The sequence below is a fragment of the Haliotis cracherodii genome, unplaced genomic scaffold (assembly GCF_022045235.1).
Source record: "Haliotis cracherodii isolate W230 unplaced genomic scaffold, xgHalCrac1.p SCAF_19, whole genome shotgun sequence".
NCBI lineage: Eukaryota > Metazoa > Mollusca > Gastropoda > Lepetellida > Haliotidae > Haliotis > Haliotis cracherodii.
Window position 1 is genome coordinate 8,257,676 of NW_027266274.1, and position 23,453 is coordinate 8,281,128.

The window sequence follows — 23,453 nt, forward strand, 5'->3', positions numbered from 1 at the left end:
TATTTCACGGTCCCCTACGTTTTATAAGAGTATATATGGATAGTCTCTTGTCATTGATTCATTGCATTTGTGCTCTCAATTCTATTCGTTGTTTCATCGTATGGATAAATTCAAGTTAACGTGTTATGTTTTGATTAGGTACAAGAGTACTCTAACAGTACTATATATACTCTTCCAAAAAAGAAACTTGACATAGATGTAAGTAAAACCACTTTTTGCCAAATATCTAAAATAATTACATTAAATGAGAACCAAATAAGTCAAACAGAGAGATGATGTGTATATAATTCGCGAAAACACATGCAAAGCGCATAAAGGTAGCGTTTGGGGATCAATTTTACAGCTTCATCCAAACGCAACCGCCTGTAATAAACGTGCAGCACAGGATCCTGCATTTAGGCATGCAGCCCCCCCCCCCCCCCCCCCCCCCCCCCCCCACACACCTTCTGAATGGGTATAAAAATCCACATCCACGGCTGCTCATACAGTCCTTATAACGGCTGTAGAGGCGGTGACAGAATGCCAAGACTGAATGCAGCTCAACGGAACAACGCCATTGGGAGATTACAAGCTGGAGCAACTCAGCAAGAAGTGGCCAGGCACTTTTGCGTATCCAGACAGACAATCTCCGCACTGTGGACCCGATACAACACCGACAGAGTTGACGACAGACCAAGGTCAGGAAGACCAAAGGTGACAACCCAAGCACAAGATCGATAAATCCGGCTGCGACACCTCCGAGACCGCACTACCACAGCCACGTCTACAACCACACAGATCCCTGGGGTGCGCAGAATATCAGATCAAACGGTACTCAACAATCTGAGGGAGGCTGAGGGAGGCTGGAGGCACGAAGACCTGTTCGACGTCATGTATTGACCCCACGTCTTCTGGCGGACCTTCTGCTTTGGTGCCAACAGAGGGTTAGATGGGCACGTGCAAGGTGGAGAAATGTACTATTTACTGACGAGTCCCGTTTCCTACTCACACGTGCTGATGGGCGCGCACGTGTCTACGGACGTCGGGGTGAACGTTACGCCCCCAACTGTGTGCAGCAGGTTGTCCATTTGGCAGCGGGAGTGCCATGGTATGGACCGGAATTCATCACTGTGGTAGGACGCCTCTCGTGCATGTGGCAGGTGCATTGATAGGTGTGCGTTACAGAGACTTGATCCTACAGCCTTACGTTCTTCCTCACGTCAACGTTCATGGCGGACAGTTCCAGCAGGACAACGCTCGACCGTATATTGCACGTGTTTGTAAGGACTTCTTACAGCAGAAGAACATCCAGACATTACCTTGGCCAGCCCGGTCACCAGATTTGTCCCCGATTGAGCATCTGTGGGACGAGTTGCATCGACGCGTTCGCAAAAGGAATCCACCGCCCCAAACACTTCCGGCGCTTCTTTATGCACTTCAGCATGAATGGCAGCACATCCAACAGCGTGTTATTGACAACTTGATTGCATCTATGGGTCGTCGGTGTCAAGCGGTGATTGATGCACGTGGTGGGCACAACCGATAATGACATTTTTTGTACCCCTGTGTCATTAACTGTATCGTGTACGTGTGTCTGCCTAGGTGACAATGTTTTGAACATTGTGTACATTGATGTTCAAACAGTGTTTCAATTATGGTTTCTGTGTCCTATTTTGAAACAATCGCATTATATTACATTTTGAAAGTCAGTGTCAAGTTTCTTTTTTTGAAGTGTATATATAAAACATTGTCATATATCCCAATACAATAGTAAGCCAAACAAGTTCTGATCCAGCCATTTAGTATCATATGCGATTAATATTGTGCAAGACAGGTCGCAGTGTTGTAAAAACATTTGTATAAGGAAGCAATCGCTATTGGCACAGTTCATACCTGTGTTGCCGACAACTGAGAACGCCAAGGCAACAAATGCTATAAAGTCCCACGTCACACAGGTAGGGAGGGTGTGTTGCAGTGAGGTCAGACCACATAACGCCGAGGAGTGGGCAGGATGTGGACGTTGCCTACTTTTCCGCTGCTTTTATGTGAGTGATCAACTTTATATTTCGATATGTTTTAATTTACATTGTTCCCTTACTTATTATATTTAACAGTTATTCCCATTTTTAATACTGTTAGTCGCATGTGTTTATTTTTCGTTCTATTTAGATATCATTTAGTATTTAGTATATTAAATTCGAAGATGTCGTTTTAATTACTAATTGTTTCCAAGTCCCATGATAAAATATATACCGCATAAATAATGTATTTCCAACAAGATACAAATTATATTTGTTAATCTCAACGTTTCGAGTTCACATAAATCATGAATGAGGTATGTATAAACTTCGTTTCCGAGATTAAAGAACTCGACCAAAATATGCACATTTATTATTCGTAGTTCGAGACAAGCGTACAGCCAGTATGAGACCATGGTAGTTATTTTGAGAAGACCTAACGCTTTATCTTTCCCTCGGGAATTAATATAACGTCATAGATCTATGACATTAATTCCCCAAGGAAAGATAACTCTTTATATTCCGAGTTTCGAGTTGATTATTCTCTTTCTTACCCACAATCAAATATAGTGCAAACATTTCTGAATCTCATCTCTAACCACCTTCGAAATTTTCAGCGTGTGTAACCCAACCCGAAAGCAAGTATCCCTACGCAATCATAAACAAGCGAAATTCAAATTTAGTATAGTTGTATCAGTTCAATACATGAACTTTAACAAGTGAAAATTTTAGACACCAACATCGGCGAGTGGGAGAATGTTGCTGAAGCTGGCCACACGTGTTGGCGTATTGTTACATCGGTTCAGTGGCCAGTTTTCACGGATTCGAACACTGAGCAACGCCATACATGCATACCAGTGTGAGATGTATGGATGGATCTAGATTATTTATCATCAAGTTGTGCTTAGTTATCCAGAATCAGAATCCAGAATCATACGACGTTGCTTTGCATGTTTGAACCTTGATGGAACTGGTGTTGTTGATGTGAATGTAGAAAATACGCCCGTGTATAGATAGCAAGCAACGCCTGTATCACAGTTGATGATGTTTCCTTGTCGTAACAACACCATGACCGTGCGAGTTGTTGGTTGTTTGTTGTTTAACGCCGCACTCAGCAATATTCCAGCTATATGACGGCGGTCTGTAAATAATCAAGTCTGGAACAGACAATCCAGTGATTGATATCATGAGCATCAATCCACGCATATGGGTTCGATGATATGCATCAACCAAGTCAGTGCGCCTGACCACCCGATCCCGTTAGTCGCCTCTTACAACAAGCATAGTCGTCTTTTACGGCAAGCATGGGTTGCTGAAGACCTATTCTACCCCGGAATCTTCACGGGTTTTGAGCGTGCGAGGATGTGGAGGAAGTGACAGATATGTTAGCTGACATATATTTGTGGTTGACGGCATGATTGGTTCGACTTAAAATTTTATTCACCAAAAGTGAATGGGATTAGGTACTCCAACTTGGGACACCTTCTCCCAGATATTTACACAATTGATTTATAACTTGTACTCTACACTAAAGGAATATCATGTGATCAGTGAGAACAATATAGTTTACATAAATACCCTTTGAGTTACGGATATGTTAATTTTATCTTGTTCTGGTAAATCCAATTTCCATCGAATATCAAATTGAGATCAGTTGGTGCATTTTCGGCTGTATTGCTTATTTGTCAAATTCAAAGAAAGTATTATACGTATTATACGTAGATCCGGGTTAGAATAGGTCTTCGGCAACAATGCTTGTCGTAAAGGCGACTATGCTTGTCGTAAGAGGCGACTAGGGGTGCTGACTTAATTGATGCATGTCATCGTATCCCAATTGCATGGTATCCGTGAAAATACGGGGTGGAAAAGGTCTTCAGCAACCCATTTTTGCCGTAAAATGCGAATATGCTGGTCGCAAGAGGCGACCAACGGGATCGGTTGGTCAGGCTCGCTGACTTGGTTGAAGCATGTCATCGATCCCATTTGCGTGGATCGATGCTCATATCATTCACTGGATTGTATGACCGCTGCCATATAGCTGGAATATTGCTGAGTGCGGCGTTAAACAACAAAAATAAATCATCTTATGCTTTCGGCTATGGTTTTGTCTCTTTAATTTACAGGCATCTTGACAGCTACGTTTATCAGGTTTGCGGCTGCTACTTGTGCTAACTGTACATACAATGCGACAGGTGATGCCGATTGCTCGTAAGTATACTACGTCCTCCCTTTTCCCTTTTCCTTAATTGTAGAAGCCTATCTTATGAAAATATATACTGTTATTTGCTGTTTATTGATTGTGGATATTAATTGAATACGGGCCGGTCATCTGTCGTTTGCCATTCTTGCAAAACACATGTTGCAAGAAAACATATCGTTTTCATACAGTCCAATGAATGGTGTTGCAATATACATGCCACAAACAAAACGTACATGACTGTATGAGGACGAAAACATGGTAAGAAGGATGGACTATTTAATGACATGAAACTTGTGTTGACTTCAAGAAAAACCTTTGGAGCACGGTCCGAAAACAGCGGTATAATGTTATTCAACTGGTCTCGATTTCAAGTATATCGTTGTAATTGTAAATATTTGCATCTCACATGTACGTTAAAATACAATATCTTGTTAACTGCAGAGTCCTGAAAACCTACCTGGGGTGCCTTGAGAATGCCTCGGGAGCAGGAGCTTCGTGTAACCTAACAGCAGCTGATGCCTTGAAGATCAAGAACGCTAAATGCAGTAAGCAGCAGTTATACTACGAAACTTTCAGATTGCTGCATTCGAGTACAATCAACATCATACCATCCCACTCCGCCCCAATGTGGGAATTGGGTCACTTAATTGGCTTATTGGGCGTATAGTACGGCCTAAGGCATGGGACGTTTCGTATAATATGAATCACTGGCGTTTGTCTGGTCTTGACACTGTTAAGTACATACCACCATCATTACCAGAACAGTGCAGCATTAAAACACAAACAAACATTTTTTTTCAGCCCCATCATTGCCCAAAGCATGCAGTTGCCTAAAGGACTTATGGGGGACAAACGGGACTGATGACGAGAAATGCAGGTAAAGGTTTGTTATACTTTGGTGTAATGCAGCTTACACATACAGGTTATAATTTAGTAAGGATAAGAATTTATGGATGAACAACTTCTTTATTACAATTAAGAGCGACGTTTCGGTGTAGGTTCTAACACCGTTGTCAAGCAAGTGATTTACAGAGTCTGACTGATATAGAAGATTTAACGTGCGCTTTCCGACTACAGCGTATTTCGCACACGGGCCTGGCCGGACCATTTAGTGTATTCCGAGAAGGGTGAAAGTGGTGTGTGCAACCCAAGGGGGGGCTTTTAGGGGTTGCTTATATTGATTTTTTGAAATTTTTAAATTTGGAATTAATGCCGAGGTGGGTGGAGGAGGGAACTAAGGGAGCCGGGTGAGGTGGGTGTTTGTATGTTTATTGGATTTTGGATTGGTAGATTAATTAATTTTTAGATGCGCTTAATTAGATCTGTTTTGATTAGGAATACGCCTAGGGCCTTGAAGTTTTCTAGTTTATTTTGAGGGTTTAGTATTTCATCTAGAGTAGGAACCTTATTTAGATTGAGGGTGGTTTGTAGTGTGGTTCTGTGTGTTTGATAGTGGGTGCAGTGAATGAGTGCGTGTTCTGTGGTTTCGGGTTGTTTGCAGTGGGGGCAGTTGCCTGTGGTGTGTCTTTTAAGTTGTTTTAGGTGGTTATTTAGGTTAGTGTGTCCTGTTTGGAGTTTTGTAATTAATCTGTCAATTTTTTTAGAGGGGTGTAGGATTTTAGGTTTGGCTAGTGGTTTTCTGAGCACTTTTTTGATTTGGCTATTTGAGTTTTGATATTGATTATGCCATTTTTTGGTTATTTTTTGTTTGTTTACACTTTTAATTTCTGATTTTGAGATGGGTAGGTTTAGGCTTATTTCTGGTATTTTGAGAGATAATTTAGCTGCTTTATCGGCGCTTTCGTTGCCGTAAATTCCTACGTGGGCGGGGATCCACAAGAAGGTTATTTGTTTGCCTGCTTTTGTTAGGTCGTTGGAGCTTTTAAGTATTTGGTTTATTAATTTAGGTCGTTTTTTGGTATTTTTGTTTTGGAGGGCTTGTAGTCCACTAAGGGAGTCAGTGAGAATTAGGATTTTTTTGTTGTTTTTAGATTGTTGGTTATGCAGGGCTGAGGCCATGCCCATAAGTTCGGCCGTGAATATAGATTGGTTGTTAGGGAGTCGGTAAGATTGTGTGGATATAACTGGTTTGTGTGGTATGGACTCCGAAGCCTGTGTGGTTGGAGATCGGGTCTGAAGATCCGCCAGTGTATATGTGACACCAATTTGTCCAATGTTCGTGTATGTATGCAAGTGTGGTGGTTTTAGCTATGTTTGGGTCGGTTTGTTTATTTATTTGGTTAGCTAGCGTTGTGTCTATTTGGGGTATTTTGAGTTTAGGGGTGAAGATATTTGATTTTTTGCAGTTTTGTTTAAGATTTTGAGTTTGGTGTTCATTGAGGTAGTTAGTTATTCTTTGGGATATTGGGGTGAGTAAGGGGTGTTTGCGAGCTAGAGCTTGGTTTCTTGGGCTAATGTTTTGGTTAATTAGGTTTTGGATGAGAGGGTTTGTTTGGGACGCGGCCCAGAAATTAAGGCTTAGATGTTCCCTGCGTAGATTTAGTGGCATTTCTCCTGTAAGGGCCTGAAGTGAGGTGTAGGAGGTGCCATGTTGGGTGCGTGTAATTAGTTTGAGAGCCTGATATTGTATTGAGTCAAGTTTTTTAGAAAGAGAGTTGTTTAGGGTATTGTATATGGCACAGCCGTAGTCTAGTTTTGATCTAATTAGTGTTGTATATAGTGAGAGGAGGGTATCTTTGGAGGCTCCCCAGTTAGAGCCGGTGAGACATCTTAATGTGTTAAGGTCTTTGCTGCATCTAGTTTTTAGGTTTTGGACGTGAGCCTCCCAGGTGAGGTGTTGATCGAAAATAAGTCCTAAGAATTTTGTTTGTTTTTGGAATTTGATTGTTTGGTTGTTTAGCTGGAGGATTGGGTAGGCAGGTTTCATGTTTTTATGTTTGAATACTACTCCTGTTGTTTTATCTGAGTTAAGGGAGAAGCCCCATTTTTCTGCCCATTGTTGTATTTTATTTAGAGATTTTTGGATTAAGTTTTCTGCCATTTTAATGCTTTTAGTGCGGATCCATAGGGCTCCATCATCCGCAAATTGTGAAGTGTTTAGTTTAGGGGATAAGCCCTCGAATAGATCATTTATCATTATATTGAAGAGGGTTGGGCTGAGGATGCTGCCCTGGGGAGTGCCATTTTCTAGGGGACACTGGTCCGATAGTGTATGGTCTATACCCACGGTAATTTTGCGATTGTTTAGGAAATCTTGGATGAAGTTTATTATTTGACCTTTTAGTCCTATTTTTTTTAGTTTTTGTATTAGCCCGTGGTGCCATACCATATCGAAAGCTCTAGAGAAGTCGAGGAATATGCCTATGGTGTATTGCTTGTTTAGCTGTCCTGTTTTTATATCCTGTTCTAGTCGGGCAAGGTTATCGAGAGTTGATCGGCCAGGAGTGAAGCCGCTTTGGTCAGGATTTATGATGTTGTTTTGGTCTAGGTAGTGCTGTAGCCTATTTTTAGTCATAAGTTCCATTATTTTGCAGAGATTTGAGGTTAGGGAGATGGGCCTATAGGAGTTTGCCTGATCTGCTGGTTTATTTGGTTTAGGTATTGGGATTACTAGAGCTTCCTTCCATAAGGATGGGACCTGTCCGTTTAGGTAGACTAGGTTGTATAGTTTAAGTAAAGTTTGGAGTAGTTTGGTAGGTAAGTGTTGCGTTTTAGTCTAGTTAGCTCTATTTCCTCATTCCACCAAGGGACAGTGGGTTTTCCTGGGTTGGATGATTTGAAGGGGATTGCGGATTTGGCTGTGTTGATTAAGAAGTTAGTTAGGTTTTGACAGAATGTTTCGGGGTCTGTTGTTTCTAAATCCTTTAGATTAGCTTCGTTGCATAATTCTTGGAATTGGTCCCAGTTGGCGTTTTTGTACAGAGTGAAGTAAGCAAGTATATATACACGTAGGAGGCAATGTTTATACAGTAGGGTAGATATACTGGAGTAGCGAAGCCTGCTGTGTACACACAAGGGCAGTGATGATGACCATGGATGAAGTCAGTGCCGTGATACAAAGGATGAAGCCAGTAATATAAACAACAGGATTATGGCTGATTGGGGTCTTTGATGAGTTGATGGTACGCCAGGGGTATGTAATAGCCTTGGTCACGGTTGATTGATGACGAGTCACAACCCTCGCCACCAACCTCAAAGACTTCAAGATCAGGAAACTACAAGAAGCCATCAACAACAAAAGATTTCAGCCCTCAATCAACCGTGACCAAGGCTATTACATACCCCTGACGTACCATCATCAAACCCAATCGGCATCTATTCCAAATCTCAAAATTCCCAAATTCTATATAAGCAACCCCTGAAGCCCCCTCTTGGGTTGCACAGACCACCCAGCATGCAACCCACCACCGAACAGATTGACCAAACTAAAGACAACTTAACCGAAGAGGACGAGTACACATCCTCAGAGGAAATAAACGATCTTACCTTGTCAGCCCCCAAAACCAAAAGCTATAGAAAAAAACTCACCCAAAACGTAGCAAGCAAAAATCTAAACAACTTAGTCCTCCTACTAGCTTACGTGTTAAAGCAGTCTAATCCAGAAACCAGCTCCAAAGCCTTCTTTGGTGTAGCACATAAACTAAAACTCGTCACCACCTCTTTCGACCGTTTCAGCAGCAACCTTAATAACCTACTAAAGTAAATACCTAAACCAAGCCTAAACCAAACATAAATCCACCCAATTTCCCAATGGAAGGCCTAAACATTTTTCAATGGAATGCCAATGGCCTCGCCGGCCATGGTTCTGAACTCAAAGCTAAATTCAAAATAGATAAAGGTCCCCATATAGCTTGGATTCAAGAAACCAAATTCTCACATAAAACTAAATTCAACCTACCAAATTATAACGCAGTGAGAACCGACAGGTCCAAAACCATGCCAGGCAGAACAGGAGGAGGTCTAATCATCTACGTTAGAGAGGATATTAACTACGAGGAAGTTAAAGTAAACACTCCTAATCTAGAAGCCAATGGAATCCAAGTCACCATCAATAACCAAAAAATAAAAATTATTAACATCTATCACTCAACACTAAAACCAATTAAAGATACAGACCTAGATGTCCTTTACCAATTAGGAAATAAATCAACCATCTTCCTAGGAGACTTCAATGCCCATCATCCTACCTGGGGCATTGCAGATAAACTAGACAACCATGGACAACTAATATCAGAGTGGATCGAAAAAAATGACCTAATACTATTAAACAATAACCAACCAACTAGATACGACAAAACCCACCACACCATGTCGGCTATCGACTTAACAATATGTACGCCAGACTTAGCACAAAGTCTGATGTGGGACGTCCATCCAGTACCTCTAGGCAGCGACCACTTTCCCATAAATATAACCCTAGGAAATATAAAAATACCAAATCAAACCCCTAAACAGGAACCTAAATTTCAGTACAAAAACGCCAACTGGGACCAATTCCAAGAATTATGCAACGAAGCTAATCTAAAGGATTTAGAAACAACAGGCCCCGAAACATTCTGTCAAAACCTAACTAACTTCATAATCAACGCAGCCAAATCCGCAATCCCCTTCAAATCATCCAACCCAGGAAAACCCACTGTCCCTTGGTGGAATGAGGAAATAGAGCTAACTAGACTAAAACGCAAATCAGCTTTCAACAGAGCTAAACGAGACCCCTCTCATCTCAAAACAGCTCATGAACTTAACCACCAAGTGCAATACCTAGTTAAAACTGCTAAAACCAAAAACTGGAAAAAATTCTGTGAGGAGCTAAACCACCACACCGACGCTAGGAAGGTGTGGCGCAAAATTCACGCCATCCGAGGCATCAAACGGCACAAAAAAGCCCCAATATAAACAACTCAACTAACCCCACCCAAAAGGCCAACAACCTAGCCAAACACTTCTCTAAAGTTAGCAGCAACAGTAACTTCAGTAAGAAATTCCAAGATAAACTAAATAAAGAAACCAAATTCTCCAAAGAAAACAGACAAGACAACCTAGAAATAAATCAACCTTACACCATAGAAGAACTAAATCACGTACTAAACAACAGAAAAAAAGGAACAGCCCCTGGCCTAGACCTCACCTCTTACCAAATAATCAAACACTTACCTACCAAACTACTCCAAACTTGACTTAAACTATACAACCTAGTCTACCTAAACGGACAGGTCCCTTCCTCGTGGAAGGAAGCTCTAGTAATCCCAATACCTAAACCAAATAAACCAGCAGATCAGGCAAACTCCTATAGGCCCATCTCCCTAACCTCAAATCTCTGCAAAATAATGGAACTTATGACTAAAAATAGGCTACAGCACTACCTAGACCAAAACAACATCATAAATCCTGACCAAAGCGGCTTCACTCCTGGCCGATCAACTCTCGATAACCTTGCCCGACTAGAACAGGATATAAAAACAGGACAGCTAAACAAGCAATACACCATAGGCATATTCCTCGACTTCTCTAAAGCTTTCGATATGGTATGGCACCACGGGCTAATACAAAAACTAAAAAAAATAGGACTAAAAGGTCAAATAATAAACTTCATCCAAGATTTCCTAAACAATCGCAAAATTACCGTGGGCATAGACCATACACTATCGGACCAGTGTCCCCTAGAAAATGGCACTCCCCAGGGCAGCATCCTCAGCCCAACCCTCTTCAATATAATGATAAATGATCTATTCGAGGGCTTATCCCCTAAACTAAACACTTCACAATTTGCGGATGATGGAGCCCTATGGATCCGCACTAAAAGCATTAAAATGGCAGAAAACTTAATCCAAAAATCTCTAAATAAAATACAACAATGGGCAGACAAATGGGGCTTCTCCCTTAACTCAGATAAAACAACAGGAGTAGTATTCAAACATAAAAACATGAAACCTGCCTACCCAATCCTCCAGCTAAACAACCAAACAATCAAATTCCAAAAACAAACAAAATTCTTAGGACTTATTTTCGATCAACACCTCACCTGGGAGGCTCACGTCCAAAACCTAAAAACTAGATGCAGCAAAGACCTTAACACATTAAGATGTCTCACCGGCTCTAACTGGGGAGCCTCCAAAGATACCCTCCTCTCACTATATACAACACTAATTAGATCAAAACTAGACTACGGCTGTGCCATATACAATACCCTAAACAACTCTCTTTCTAAAAAACTTGACTCAATACAATATCAGGCTCTCAAACTAATTACACGCACCCAACATGGCACCTCCTACACCTCACTTCAGGCACTTACAGGAGAAATGCCACTAGATCTACGCAGGGAACATCTAAGCCTTAATTTCTGGGCCGCGTCCCAAACAAACCCTCTCATCCAAAACCTAATTAACCAAAACATTAGCCCAAGAAACCAAGCTCTAGCTCGCAAACACCCCTTACTCACCCCAATATCCCAAAGAATAACTAACTACCTCAATGAACACCAATCTCAAAATCTTAAACAGAACTGCAAAAAATCAAATATCTTCACCCCTAAACTCAAAATACCCCAAATAGACACAACGCTAGCTAACCAAATAAATAAACAAACCGACCCAAACATAGCTAAAACCACCACACTTGCATACATACACGAAAATTGGCCAAATTGGTGTCACATATACACTGACGGATCTTCAGACCCGATCTCCAACCACACAGGCTTCGGAGTCCATACCACACAAACCAGTTATATCCACACAATCTTACCGACTCCCTAACAACCAATCTATATTCACGGCCGAACTTATGGGCATGGCCTCAGCCCTGCATAACCAACAATCTAAAAACAACAAAAAAATCCTAATTCTCACTGACTCCCTTAGCGGACTACAAGCCCTCCAAAACAAAAATACCAAAAAACGACCTAAATTAATAAACCAAATACTTAAAAGCTCCAACGACCTAACAAAAGCAGGCAAACAAATAACCTTCTTGTGGATCCCCGCCCACGTAGGAATTTACGGCAACGAAAGCGCCGATAAAGCAGCTAAATTATCTCTCAAAATACCAGAAAAAAGCCTAAACCTACCCATCTCAAAATCAGAAATTAAAAGTGTAAACAAACAAAGAATAACCAAAAAATGGCATAATCAATATCAAAACTCAAATAGCCAAATCCAAAAAGTGCTCAGAAAACCACTAGCCAAACCTAAAATCCTACACCCCTCTAAAAAAATTGACAGATTAATTACAAAACTCCAAACAGGACACACTAACCTAAATAACCACCTAAAACAACTTAAAAGACACACCACAGGCAACTGCCCCCACTGCAAACAACCCGAAACCACAGAACACGCACTCATTCACTGCACCCACTATCAAACACACAGAACCACACTACAAACCACCCTCAATCTAAATAAGGTTCCTACTCTAGATGAAATACTAAACCCTCAAAATAAACTAGAAAACTTCAAGGCCCTAGGCGTATTCCTAATCAAAACAGACCTAATTAAGCGCATCTAAAAATTAATTAATCTACCAATCCAAAATCCAATAAACATACAAACACCCACCTCACCCGGCTCCCTTAGTTCCCTCCTCCACCCACCTCGGCATTTATTCCAAATTTAAAAATTTCAAAAAATTAATATAAGCAACCCCTAAAAGCCCCTTCTTGGGTTGCACACACCACTTTCACCCTTCTAAGAATACACTAAATGGTCCGGCCAGGCCCGTGTGCGAAATACGCTGTAGTCGGAAAGCGCACGTTAAATCTTCTATATCAGTCAGTGCACAGACCACCTTCGCCCCTTTCGGAAACACATTAAATGGCCTGGCCTGGCCCGTGTGCGAAATACGCATCAGTCGGAAAGCGCACGTTAAATCTCCAAAGTAAGTAAGTACTCTGTAAATCACTTGCTTGATAACGGTGTTAGAACCTACACCGAAACGTCGCTCTTTATTGTAATAAAGAAGTTGTTCATCCATAAATTCTTATCCTTACTTAGTACTCCAACTTCTAAATGCCTATCAAAGAAGGTTATAATTTTCTAACTAATAGCGACTAAACCCTTCCATATTAATAACAAATTTCTGCCACCAACAGAGTCGATTGTTCAATTCGAATTATATCAAGAGCATGTGTTTATAGTGATGATACCAATTTTTACAAGTTCAAGTAAACACATCTATGAATGAGTTATTGATTTATATATTTATGAATGATGTCAACCTAATTAGTTTTTGTATTATTGTTCTCAGTCGTTAGTTTATTATTTAATCAATAACTTAAAAAAACATATTTTACAAATTGACTGAAGATCTGACGACAAATCCATGACCGCCCAGTCTAAGTTAAGGATACTCGGTTCCTTGAGCCAATCAGATGTCAGCTTTCAAAAACGTTCAGTTAATTTGTTTCCCACCTAGTTTCGCGAATGTCGCTTTTTACACAAGAAAAACCGACACAGAACAGACATATTTCTTCGATAGTGCTTCGTTTTGTATTCAAATGTCATGGTGCTCTGAAACAACAGGATCATTAAAATATATAATGATGCAGCGTTTATAATTCTTAACCGAAACAGGACAATAAAGGTAATTTCAGGGATACAAAAATCAGGCATGCTGGTAAGAATGCTTCCTGAATTGAGAAGCATCGCAGCTGAGTGTCCTATTTGAAAGTTCTCCTGACGTGACCTTCTATGGTCGTGTCCTCAGTACAATAAATTGTATTGCAGTAAAGGATCGGATTTTAAGGAAATTGATATTTCATTATTCTTTCTGATGTTCTGAAGAACCATTTGTTAATGTATTACATGACTAGTAAAGTTCTCCAATCATCATATTTTATTTGCTTGCAAGAGTCCAATACAATTTCAGAATTTAGATCATTTGTAATTGTTCAAGGGCACTAACGAACTACACTGCATGTCTGAGCGTCAACTACAGACTCCGATTTGCGGTGATCCATACATATAATGTTCACCGCCATTTTGCCCTTTACACCGAATGTTTTGGCAGATAATCGAGACTGGTTATATTTATTCTTTAGCTTTGACGTTTTAGTTTTACATGTCTAGTATCAGGCTCCAATTATCATATATTAGTTACAGTCAAATACAATTTCAATGAAACATTTGTTTCAGTTCACTGAAGACCTTCATTGCATGTCTCAAAGTTAACTTTAACGACACATCATGTACGGCTGGGTTCAACGTTTCAACTCTTGTTGCCAGCGCTAAGACGAGATATGCAGATTGCAGTAAGTACAATAGAGTTTTATTCCTACACTAATTTCATCTCTGTGGATGACCACTGGTTGCAAAAGTTTCAAAAACCACAAGAATTGCAATAAGCAGCGTAGTATGGTTAACACAAGTAAATGGTGATGTTTGTTCGGACACCAAAAGCAACCACAGCTCAACAAACGTGATAGCACATTTCTATTACTGGAACGGGAGTGGTGAATATAGAATACCCAGAAAGAGATGATTAACCTTCATTTGACATTCCAGGTGACCCATGCAAAGGCCAGAGCTGCAGTTCTTACGGAACATGTAGTCCGGATCCAACCCTCCCCGCCAAGTTTGTCTGTAATTGCACTGACGGATACGAGGGTGATCAATGTCAGGACGGTAAGTCATTATACTAACTAATCAAGCTAACCTGTATACCTTAAGGTTTCACCAGAATTTTATCACCGCCACCGATCAGGCATCTCTGCAACATCCAGCACATCCCATGTATAGCTCTGGGAATTTGCATTGACACATCTATGAAACCTCTTATGCCATCCTTGAGATGGGGCCACAACCTAACAGGGAACTGAGTGACAGTGAAGGTCATTCTTACATGTATCTTCTTTAATCGTTTTCCAGATTTTCTGAAAGACTTATCCATATGACGGCTATGTTATTCGAATACCTATGTATGACAAGAGATGACACTCTCAATCTTTAAATGTGCAGTGGTCCGGATAGTAATGTGTACTGTAGTATGATAAGTGTTGAGGTTTTGAGCGACCTTCTTTAAAGTTAGTCACTAGAATGGTCATTCGTAAAGTACTTCTGCTTCTTTGTGTACTGAACACTTCCTGCGTTCCTAAGATTTAACGTCACATCGGCAGTATTTCAGCCATATCGTGACGAGAAGTACATTAAGAATACACGTATTTATACGAAATAAAAACCTGTCAACGAAGGACAGTAAAATCACTAGATTTATCACAGATTATATCTAAAACTAGTAGTTAGCCATAAAAATATAACATCATACGAAACAATACACGATAAAAATGAGCTATAGATCGCCAGCCACTGAAGAGAGATCACCATGCTAGGGTCCATGGGGACTTACAGTACTTTTGCTACCTGCATGGACCCCAGCCGGATTTACATCATCCCTTCAGCTGTTGGCGATTATTGACAAATCTAGCCACAATTTAAAGGAACATATATGCTGCAATTAAAAACGTGGCTGAAATAAATAGACTTTGAAAGTCATGGTCTTTCGAGGTAACTAGAGCCTTGGGACGTTTTGTTTTAAAGACATACTAGTATTTCATTTGCGATGTATTTTATTCAAACCGGAAATATCGTTAGAAATCCCGAATTGCGTGTCATTCTTATGGATCTAAATTTGTATTTGTTTCTTTGTTTGTTGTGTTGTTGTTTAACGACGAACTCAGTAATATTTCAACTGTATGTCGGTGGTCTGTAAATCATCGAGTCTCGACCAGACATCGATCTACGCATTTTGGACACGATGACATGCATCAACCAAGTCAGCGAGCCTGACAACACGATCCCGTTAGTTGCCTTTTACGACAAGCATAGTCGCCTTTCTTTTTATATTTGAGATGAAACACGCTCGATGTAAGAATACAACCGAACTAGTTCCCTGCATCACATAACATTTTCTATCGCCTTAAGTTTAGGCATATTATTTTATCGAGATGTTTCTAATGTATGACACAGAAACAACTGTTTGTTCGAGCGGACCCTGCAAGAATGGGGGAAGATGCAATGTAACTGACAATGGCGGGAACTACACGTGTGCTTGTACTTCAGGATATAGTGGGAGGATCTGCAATGGAGGTAGGCAGTAGTAGAGGTAATCAAAGCTTCTAAACAGATGTAATAACAAGGAATATATCTGTTAGTCCAAACTGTCTGTACATGACATAAACTATTCAATTTGCAAAAAAATTGATATGTATGGAAACGACGGTCATTTCGAAAGCTGGTCAGACAATGTGAACATGTTTACCCATTGAAATTATTCTGTGACCTTTACAATGTCTGAGTCCGGATTGAATGAGACACATTGATATGTGGATCAAACTGATTAGAATTTTTGGATGCAGAATCAAAAACCTCGCCAGCACTTACAGTGTTGAGATCGCTTGAAGGGTCTCATGCGAGATCATCTGACGGAATGTGTTAAGGAAGTGTACGGAAAGAATCATTATATTTCTGTCTATTTCATACCAGGTCCATGTGCCACCTTCAGCTGTCATGACAAGGGGAAATGCATGGCTGACAAAAAGGACAAAACAAAGGGAGTGTGTGTCTGTAAAACCGGATTTACAGGAGACCATTGTGAAAATGGTAAGCAGTATAGATTCTTGTGCATTTTCACTAATGTTATGAAAGCAGTGTGTTACCATTACATTGAGCATGTGTTTAAGAGATATCTTTAACGGCTACAGACCCGTGAAAATCCGCGGTAGAATAGGTCTACAGCAACCCATGCATGCTGTAAAAGGCGACTATGCTTATCGTAAGAGGCGACTAACGGGATCGGGTGCGTGGTCTGGCTCGTTGCACAAACCATGTCATCAATCCCAATTGCGTGGATCGATGCTCATGATATTAATCACTGGATTGTCTGGTCCTGACTCGATTATTTACAGACCGCCGTCATATAGTTGGAAAAGTGCTGAGTGAGGCGTTAAATAACAAACAAACCAATTTAACGGCTACAGGAAAATTATTGTATCTATACAAGCAAACCATTATCAACATATGATTCGATCTTACTATACTATGAGTATATATAATTGTACCGTTGAAATTATCACATTGCGTCCTGATCGAGGATGTTAAATGAAAGCCCTAAATTAAGGCAATGTTCGTGACTTTAGTCAAAGCATGGTCCCCGATTCACAACTGAGCGTCGACCCGTGAAGATTCCGGGGTAGAATAGGTCTTCAGCAACCCATGCCTGTCGTAAAAGGCGACTAACAGGATCGGGTGGTCAGGCTCGCTGACTTGGTTGATGCATGTCATCGATCCCAATGCGTAGATCGATGTTCATGATGTCAGTCACTGAATTGTTTGGTCCAGACTCGATTATTTACAGACCGCCGTCATATAGCTGGAATATTGCTGAGTGCGGCGTTAAACGACCAACAACTCGCACGGTCATGATGTTGTTACGACAAGGAGACATCATCAACTGTGATACAGGCGTTGCTTGCTGTTCCTATAGACGGGCGTATTTTCCACATTCACATCAACAACACCACTTCCATCATGGATCAAAATGTGCAAAACAACGTCGTATGATTCTGGATTCTGATTCTGGATAACTAATATAGCTGAGTCCGGTGTTAAACAACAAACAAACACAACTGAGCGTCAGGTGTGTATACATTTGTTTCATGTTTATAACAGGTGCGCCCAAGGAGATCTCTCTGTTGTCACTCCTCGGTACACTCCTGGCTGCCAACATACTCAGGATGACCCTGACATGAAGTGAAATAACAGAGTTGAAAGTTTCTTGGTTACTTGCTAACTTCTGAAATTACAATTACAGTCATGCTTTTACTATCATCATTGAATGCAATACCTTATTGTATCTGTGTGTCTATATATTGCTGTTGAATGTGACATGTCTGTACACAATTTTTTAAAAGTCGACACGTGAAATGAACTTCTAACATACCAGTACAGCGCTGTTGATGATCTGACTTAAACGGTACAAATGTGATATATTGTCCTGAAGGGTATACTGAAACATTGTAGTGATGAATGAAGCTGATGACGTGGCCTTTGTGTAGGTCACTGAATAAAGTGGATGTTATCTACCCTTTTGAACAACGGTGAGTACATTGACGAATTATCAATAAACTCGTTTCGTAAATAAACACCCCTTTGCTGAACAAAACAAGTTGTTATCTATTTGGTGATGAAATAATGTATTCCATAGAAACAAATGACTTTATTATTCGCCTATGTAATGATACACGCAACATTTTTATTCTACAATGAGCATGGAGAAACAGATCCTTAACATCTGCAAAACTTATTATTATCATGCAAAAAACAATAGCCACATCAGGAAGTTGAGAAAAGTGATATTTTCATTGCAGTGAACATAACAATTGATATTTCACTGCAGTGAACATAACACTTGATATTTCACTGCTGTGAACATAACACTTTCATGGAACTATTGTCATGCAAGAGTGACCTCCCTTATAATTGTCTCCCTTTATCGTAAGTGCCTGGCATTTTCACAAACTGTTGACTTCTTTTTTACGTTTGATTGATCAGGCAAAATGATGTCAGATGGTCATTTACAGAGTTAAGATAACTTTATGGCGTTTGTTATTCTTTTGAAAATGTTCCGTAATAAACTGTAAATGTCCCACATACCTCGTCAATCGAGACCTTTCGTTTGCAAAGCGCCATTTTTGCGATTTGACCAGCGTGTATTATTTTGCTTCCAACGGCGATCTCGAAGTTTTCGAGAATATTTTTTGTTGAAGTTTACTTTGTATATATTCATATCTATATGTATGATATAATTTTTAAGTCGCAAATACAACGGGTGGTGGTGACCCGGCCCTGTGAGTTAGTTAGGGAGAATTTACGTTTCAAGGATTTAGATTTGTAATGAAATAATTTAATTTCCCGATAGACCACGACACAAAAAGTATATAATAAATAGAATATTCCACATCTCTCGTGAAATATCATTTTTCTCTCATCTCGTGAAGGAGGAAAAGGAGAGATTTTTATTCTTGACTACGCCACTCGTGAATATATCTCCTCTACTAACGTCACATGATATTTCACTCGACACATGAAATATCCTCTATATATTTACAAATCAACTCCAGCAACTCCAATCCAAGTATCTGCCACCTCTACAATTGATCACTGCAATGATTTGATCTACTGAAATCCAAAATATAGTTAAAAGAAGGCCTAGAAGGTCCAATATTTTTCTGCAGCAACAGTAATCACACGTACCAGAATGTATGGCGAACTCATGTTCTGAAGGAATTGCACTGGCTTCCAGGCCGTCAACGAATCCACGACAAATTACTTCTTTCAATGTTCAGGCTCCATAACTGACTGATGGCCCCTGTCATTGTGCCCCGTTTGCGGGGATTATTTCGAATACATTCAGTGATTGGTTGCCTGGTCCAGACTCGAATATTCATGCACTCCCTTTTTGATGTGGCAATTCACTGTACATGTATATTAATATTTATTCCCTCTTGTAATCATAATTTCTTTGAACATTATTTACGCGAAAACCATTAAATAAATGATGAAATTCTTACCATAATCATGATGAGAAATTTCTTCTTAAAGCAGAGTCGTGTATATTTTTCCGACGGTATCATGTTCTTGACTTACTCTCTAATAGTGATGATAGGAGCTCGGTTTCTAGGCTCACCTGTCGCACCGCCGTTCAAAACAAAACAAATATTAAAAGTAAGTATATCACCTGAATAATTTCATACCAAGGAAGACGGAAGGTTTGGATTGCCTTCTTTGCATAGCACAGTTTCAATTGTAGCAGTAAAGCTACATTAACAATATAATCTCTGGTCTGGTAGTGACGTGAATGTGGATCAATCTGCTTGCTGATCAAGAACCAATATTCGGCTTGTGTTCCCGCAAGACCTGGATCACCAGGGTGGTTCAGTTTGCCATTGTCCTCGCGGCGGGGATCGATGCCAACAATTACCACTTGCGTGTGTACCCATGTTCAAGGCCCGATTGAGCTGTTATGGTTTTTGAATTGAATTAAAAGTACCCCTGAACACCCAGTTGTCTCTGACACTGTTTGATATTAGAACTTGTTTGGGGTTAAGTGGTCAGAACCATAGTCGTGCTCCTCGTAAAGCGTCATAAGGTGAGGTGAAATGGGGTTTAACGACGCGTCAAAGATTATTGCACTTATATAGCGTCGTCCATACACGCGTGTTTGTGTGTGTGGCTGCTTGTACTAGTCCGGACTGATGTCGGTTTATAGTGATAGCACACTGATAAACCATGGCGCAGTTTAACATGAATACCCCACTCAGACACAGTATACTGACTCCGAGCTGACCAGTCCTTGCTTTAGCCCCTTAATGCCGAGCGCCAGACAGGGGAACAACAAGTACCATGTTTTATCGTCTTTTGGTATGACGCGACCGGGGATCGAATCTCGGACCTTCCGTTCTCCTGGCGGACGCTCTACCATTAGACCTGAAGCTTCATAAAAGTGGTAAATGTTTCTCCCACATTATACTGACAAATGCTGGAACCAATGCTGCTTCAAATGTCGATTCACCCTCTCATACTGGCTTCATCTGACCAGTTTGCGCATACACATCATAATTATTTTACAAAGCTATCCCAGAGAGAAACTTTTCACTACAACATTGTGTCTCCTGCATCGGTGCCCGTGAAAGAATCTAGGGTAGTCGTTATTTGTATGCTTAACGCGTAGGCTGACGTATTACTGAATAGATGTTTTATCCTGTCATCATCCCCTATTCTGATTGTTTTTTTCAAGTAGTTTGTGACTGCATCAATGTCGAATATTTAGCACTACCACACTGATGACTGCAAAATTACTCGATGAATTTAAACTAATGGGTCTCTAATATCCAAGTATAAATAAATGTGAACGTCACATTAATTCAGAGTTAAAGTAAATACGGCGACATTTCATATATTTCATGATATTTCTCATCTCAAAATATATCAAGCGCCCTGTGTAAACATACAAAGATAAGAGTCACTGAAAGTCTTCTGTCTCTGTTTAACCTGGTGACTACGTTAATAGCACAGTTTATATATAGCTTACACTTACAGCTGCGTACAGTTTGCCTCATAATTAAATGTGTTATCGCCGCCCTGCTCGGTTCTATTACTAACGCTTCTGTTCACTGGTTCTCAAAGTACGTAAAAGGAAATATGCCCTATTCGTGTTTATGCAATTGTCAATAAATGGTTTCATCTCACTCATGTCTATATTGATATCATTACACTGATTGCATGAAGTCATTGAAAAATAACCCAGTCTCTTCTCCAAAATACAAGATGCATTGAAGCTGAAATTTAAAAAAAATCTTAATTATTTAAGTTGTCTTCAAATAAAGGGAAGTTGATTTCTGGCATGGCATGATAACTGATTTTCTCTAATACATTCACATAGTTTTCAGTAGGAGAGTTTTAGCAAATGTAAGGGCGGTAGGTGGAAGGTCACGAGCCAGCAGGTATTTGAGTGAGTGAGTTACAAATTTAAGTCACATTGGCAATATTTCAGCCACATCGTGACTATTAAGGGTTAAACGTAATAAAAACAGTGAGACTTATATAAAATCCTGCCAACGAAGGACAGTAAAATAACTAGACGTATCACAGAAAAGGATTTAAAACTAGTACTGAATTATAAAGTACCTTAACCACTAACGATTTTAACGCAGTTAATTAAATCTACCAAATTTAAAACATATTATTTGATACAAAATTATTCATATTATTAATCCAAATTTTGCAAACAATTCAATATTCTTTAAAAAAAACCTATAATTAAACGAGAAGTAATACTAGTAAAAAGATCACAATGTGGCAGATGTAAGGACGGTGGGAGGAAGGTCACGTGTCAGCAGATGTAAGGACGGTGGGAGGAAGGTCACGTGTCAGCAGATGGAAGGATGGTGTGAGGAAGGTCACGTGTCAGCAGATGTTAGGACGGTGGGAGAAAGGTCACGTGTCAGCAGATGTAAGGACTGTGGGAGGAAGGTCACGTGTCAGCAGATGTAAAGACGGTGGGAGGAAGGTCACGTGTCAGCAGATGTATGGACGGTGGGAGGAAGGTCACGTGTCAGTAGATGTATGGACAGTGGGAGGAAGGTCACGTGTCAGCAGATGTAAGGACGGTGGGAGGAAGGTCACGTGTCAGCAGATGTAAGGACAGTGGGAGGAAGATCACGTGTCAGCAGATGTAAGGACGGTGGGGGGAAGGTCACGTGTCAGCAGATGTATGGACGGTGGGGGGAAGGTCACGTGTCAGCAGATGTAAGGACAATGGGAGGAAGGTCACGTGTCAGCAGATGTAAGGACGGTAGGGGGAAGGTCAGGTGTCAGCAGATGTATGGACTGTGGGAGGAAGGTCACGTGTCAGCAGGTGTATGGACGGTGGGAGGAAGGTCACGTGTCAGCAGATGTAAGGACAATGGGAGTAAGGTCACGTGTCAGCAGGTGTATGGACGGTGGGAGGAAGGTCACGTGTCAGCAGGTGTATGGACGGTGGGAGGAAGGTCACGAGTCAGCAGGTGTATGGTGAGTGAGTGAGTGAGTTAAAGCTTTACGTCACATCGGCAATATTTCAGCCATATCGTGACGAGAACAGTTATAATACGGACATTACAATAAAACACCTGTCATCGACGGACAGTAGAACAACTAGCATATCACAGTTTATAAGTAAAACTAGTTTAAAACAATTAAAAGAATAACCTATTATTCAACAATACAGTATAAAAAACGGGCTAGAGATCGCCAGCAACCAAAGTTAGGCCACCTAACTGGGGCCCGTGGGGACTTACAATACTTCTGCTACCTGCACGGCTCCCCAGCAGGATTTACACCATGGTACGCAATTAAGCCATAATTAAAACAAAACAAATATACTACGTTTAAAAACAGTGGTATGAAGAAACGTACTTTCAGGACGTGGTCTTACATATCCTCTCAGGGGGACAATAATTTTACACTACTTCAACCCCCTTTGAGGATACAGCCACTTACCATCTATGTTACTCATTAAACACTACCAATATTATAAAAATAAACTATGTACACAATCAAAATTTATCAAGAAGTTCTATTTCTTTTAAAAATCCAACAATTAAATGACAACTGATATTATTAAAAAGATCCTTAAGAGATGAAGATTTGAAATATTTATCCCTTGTGATGGCAAAATCAATACAGTCAAGCAGGACATGCTTGACTGTGATTCTTTCATCACAAGGGATGCAAAACGGAGGATCCTCACCTTTCAATAGA

General features: G+C 40.4%; 1 protein-coding gene across 1 annotated transcript; it reads left to right on the forward strand.

The window, feature by feature from the left end:
- The first annotated feature begins 1,939 nt into the window (after window positions 1-1,939).
- On the forward strand, window positions 1,940-18,896 carry LOC139467072 (adhesive plaque matrix protein 2-like). The gene is made up of 8 exons (XM_071248790.1): window positions 1,940-2,024; window positions 4,121-4,205; window positions 4,639-4,742; window positions 4,999-5,074; window positions 14,292-14,407; window positions 16,122-16,241; window positions 16,638-16,754; window positions 17,823-18,896. The coding sequence occupies exons 1-8, from the start codon at window positions 1,991-1,993 to the stop codon at window positions 17,900-17,902; spliced, it is 732 nt and encodes a 243-aa protein (XP_071104891.1). The 5' UTR covers window positions 1,940-1,990; the 3' UTR covers window positions 17,903-18,896.
- Window positions 18,897-23,453: the final 4,557 nt, after the last annotated feature.

Coding starts and splice junctions, on each gene's coding strand:
- LOC139467072 (XM_071248790.1), top strand. CDS start 1,991: ATGTGGACGTTGCCTACTTTTCCGCTGCTTTTAT. Junction 2,025..4,120: donor TACTTTTCCGCTGCTTTTAT/GTGAGTGATCAA, acceptor TTTAATTTACAG/GCATCTTGACAGCTACGTTT. Junction 4,743..4,998: donor GATCAAGAACGCTAAATGCA/GTAAGCAGCAGT, acceptor ATTTTTTTTCAG/CCCCATCATTGCCCAAAGCA.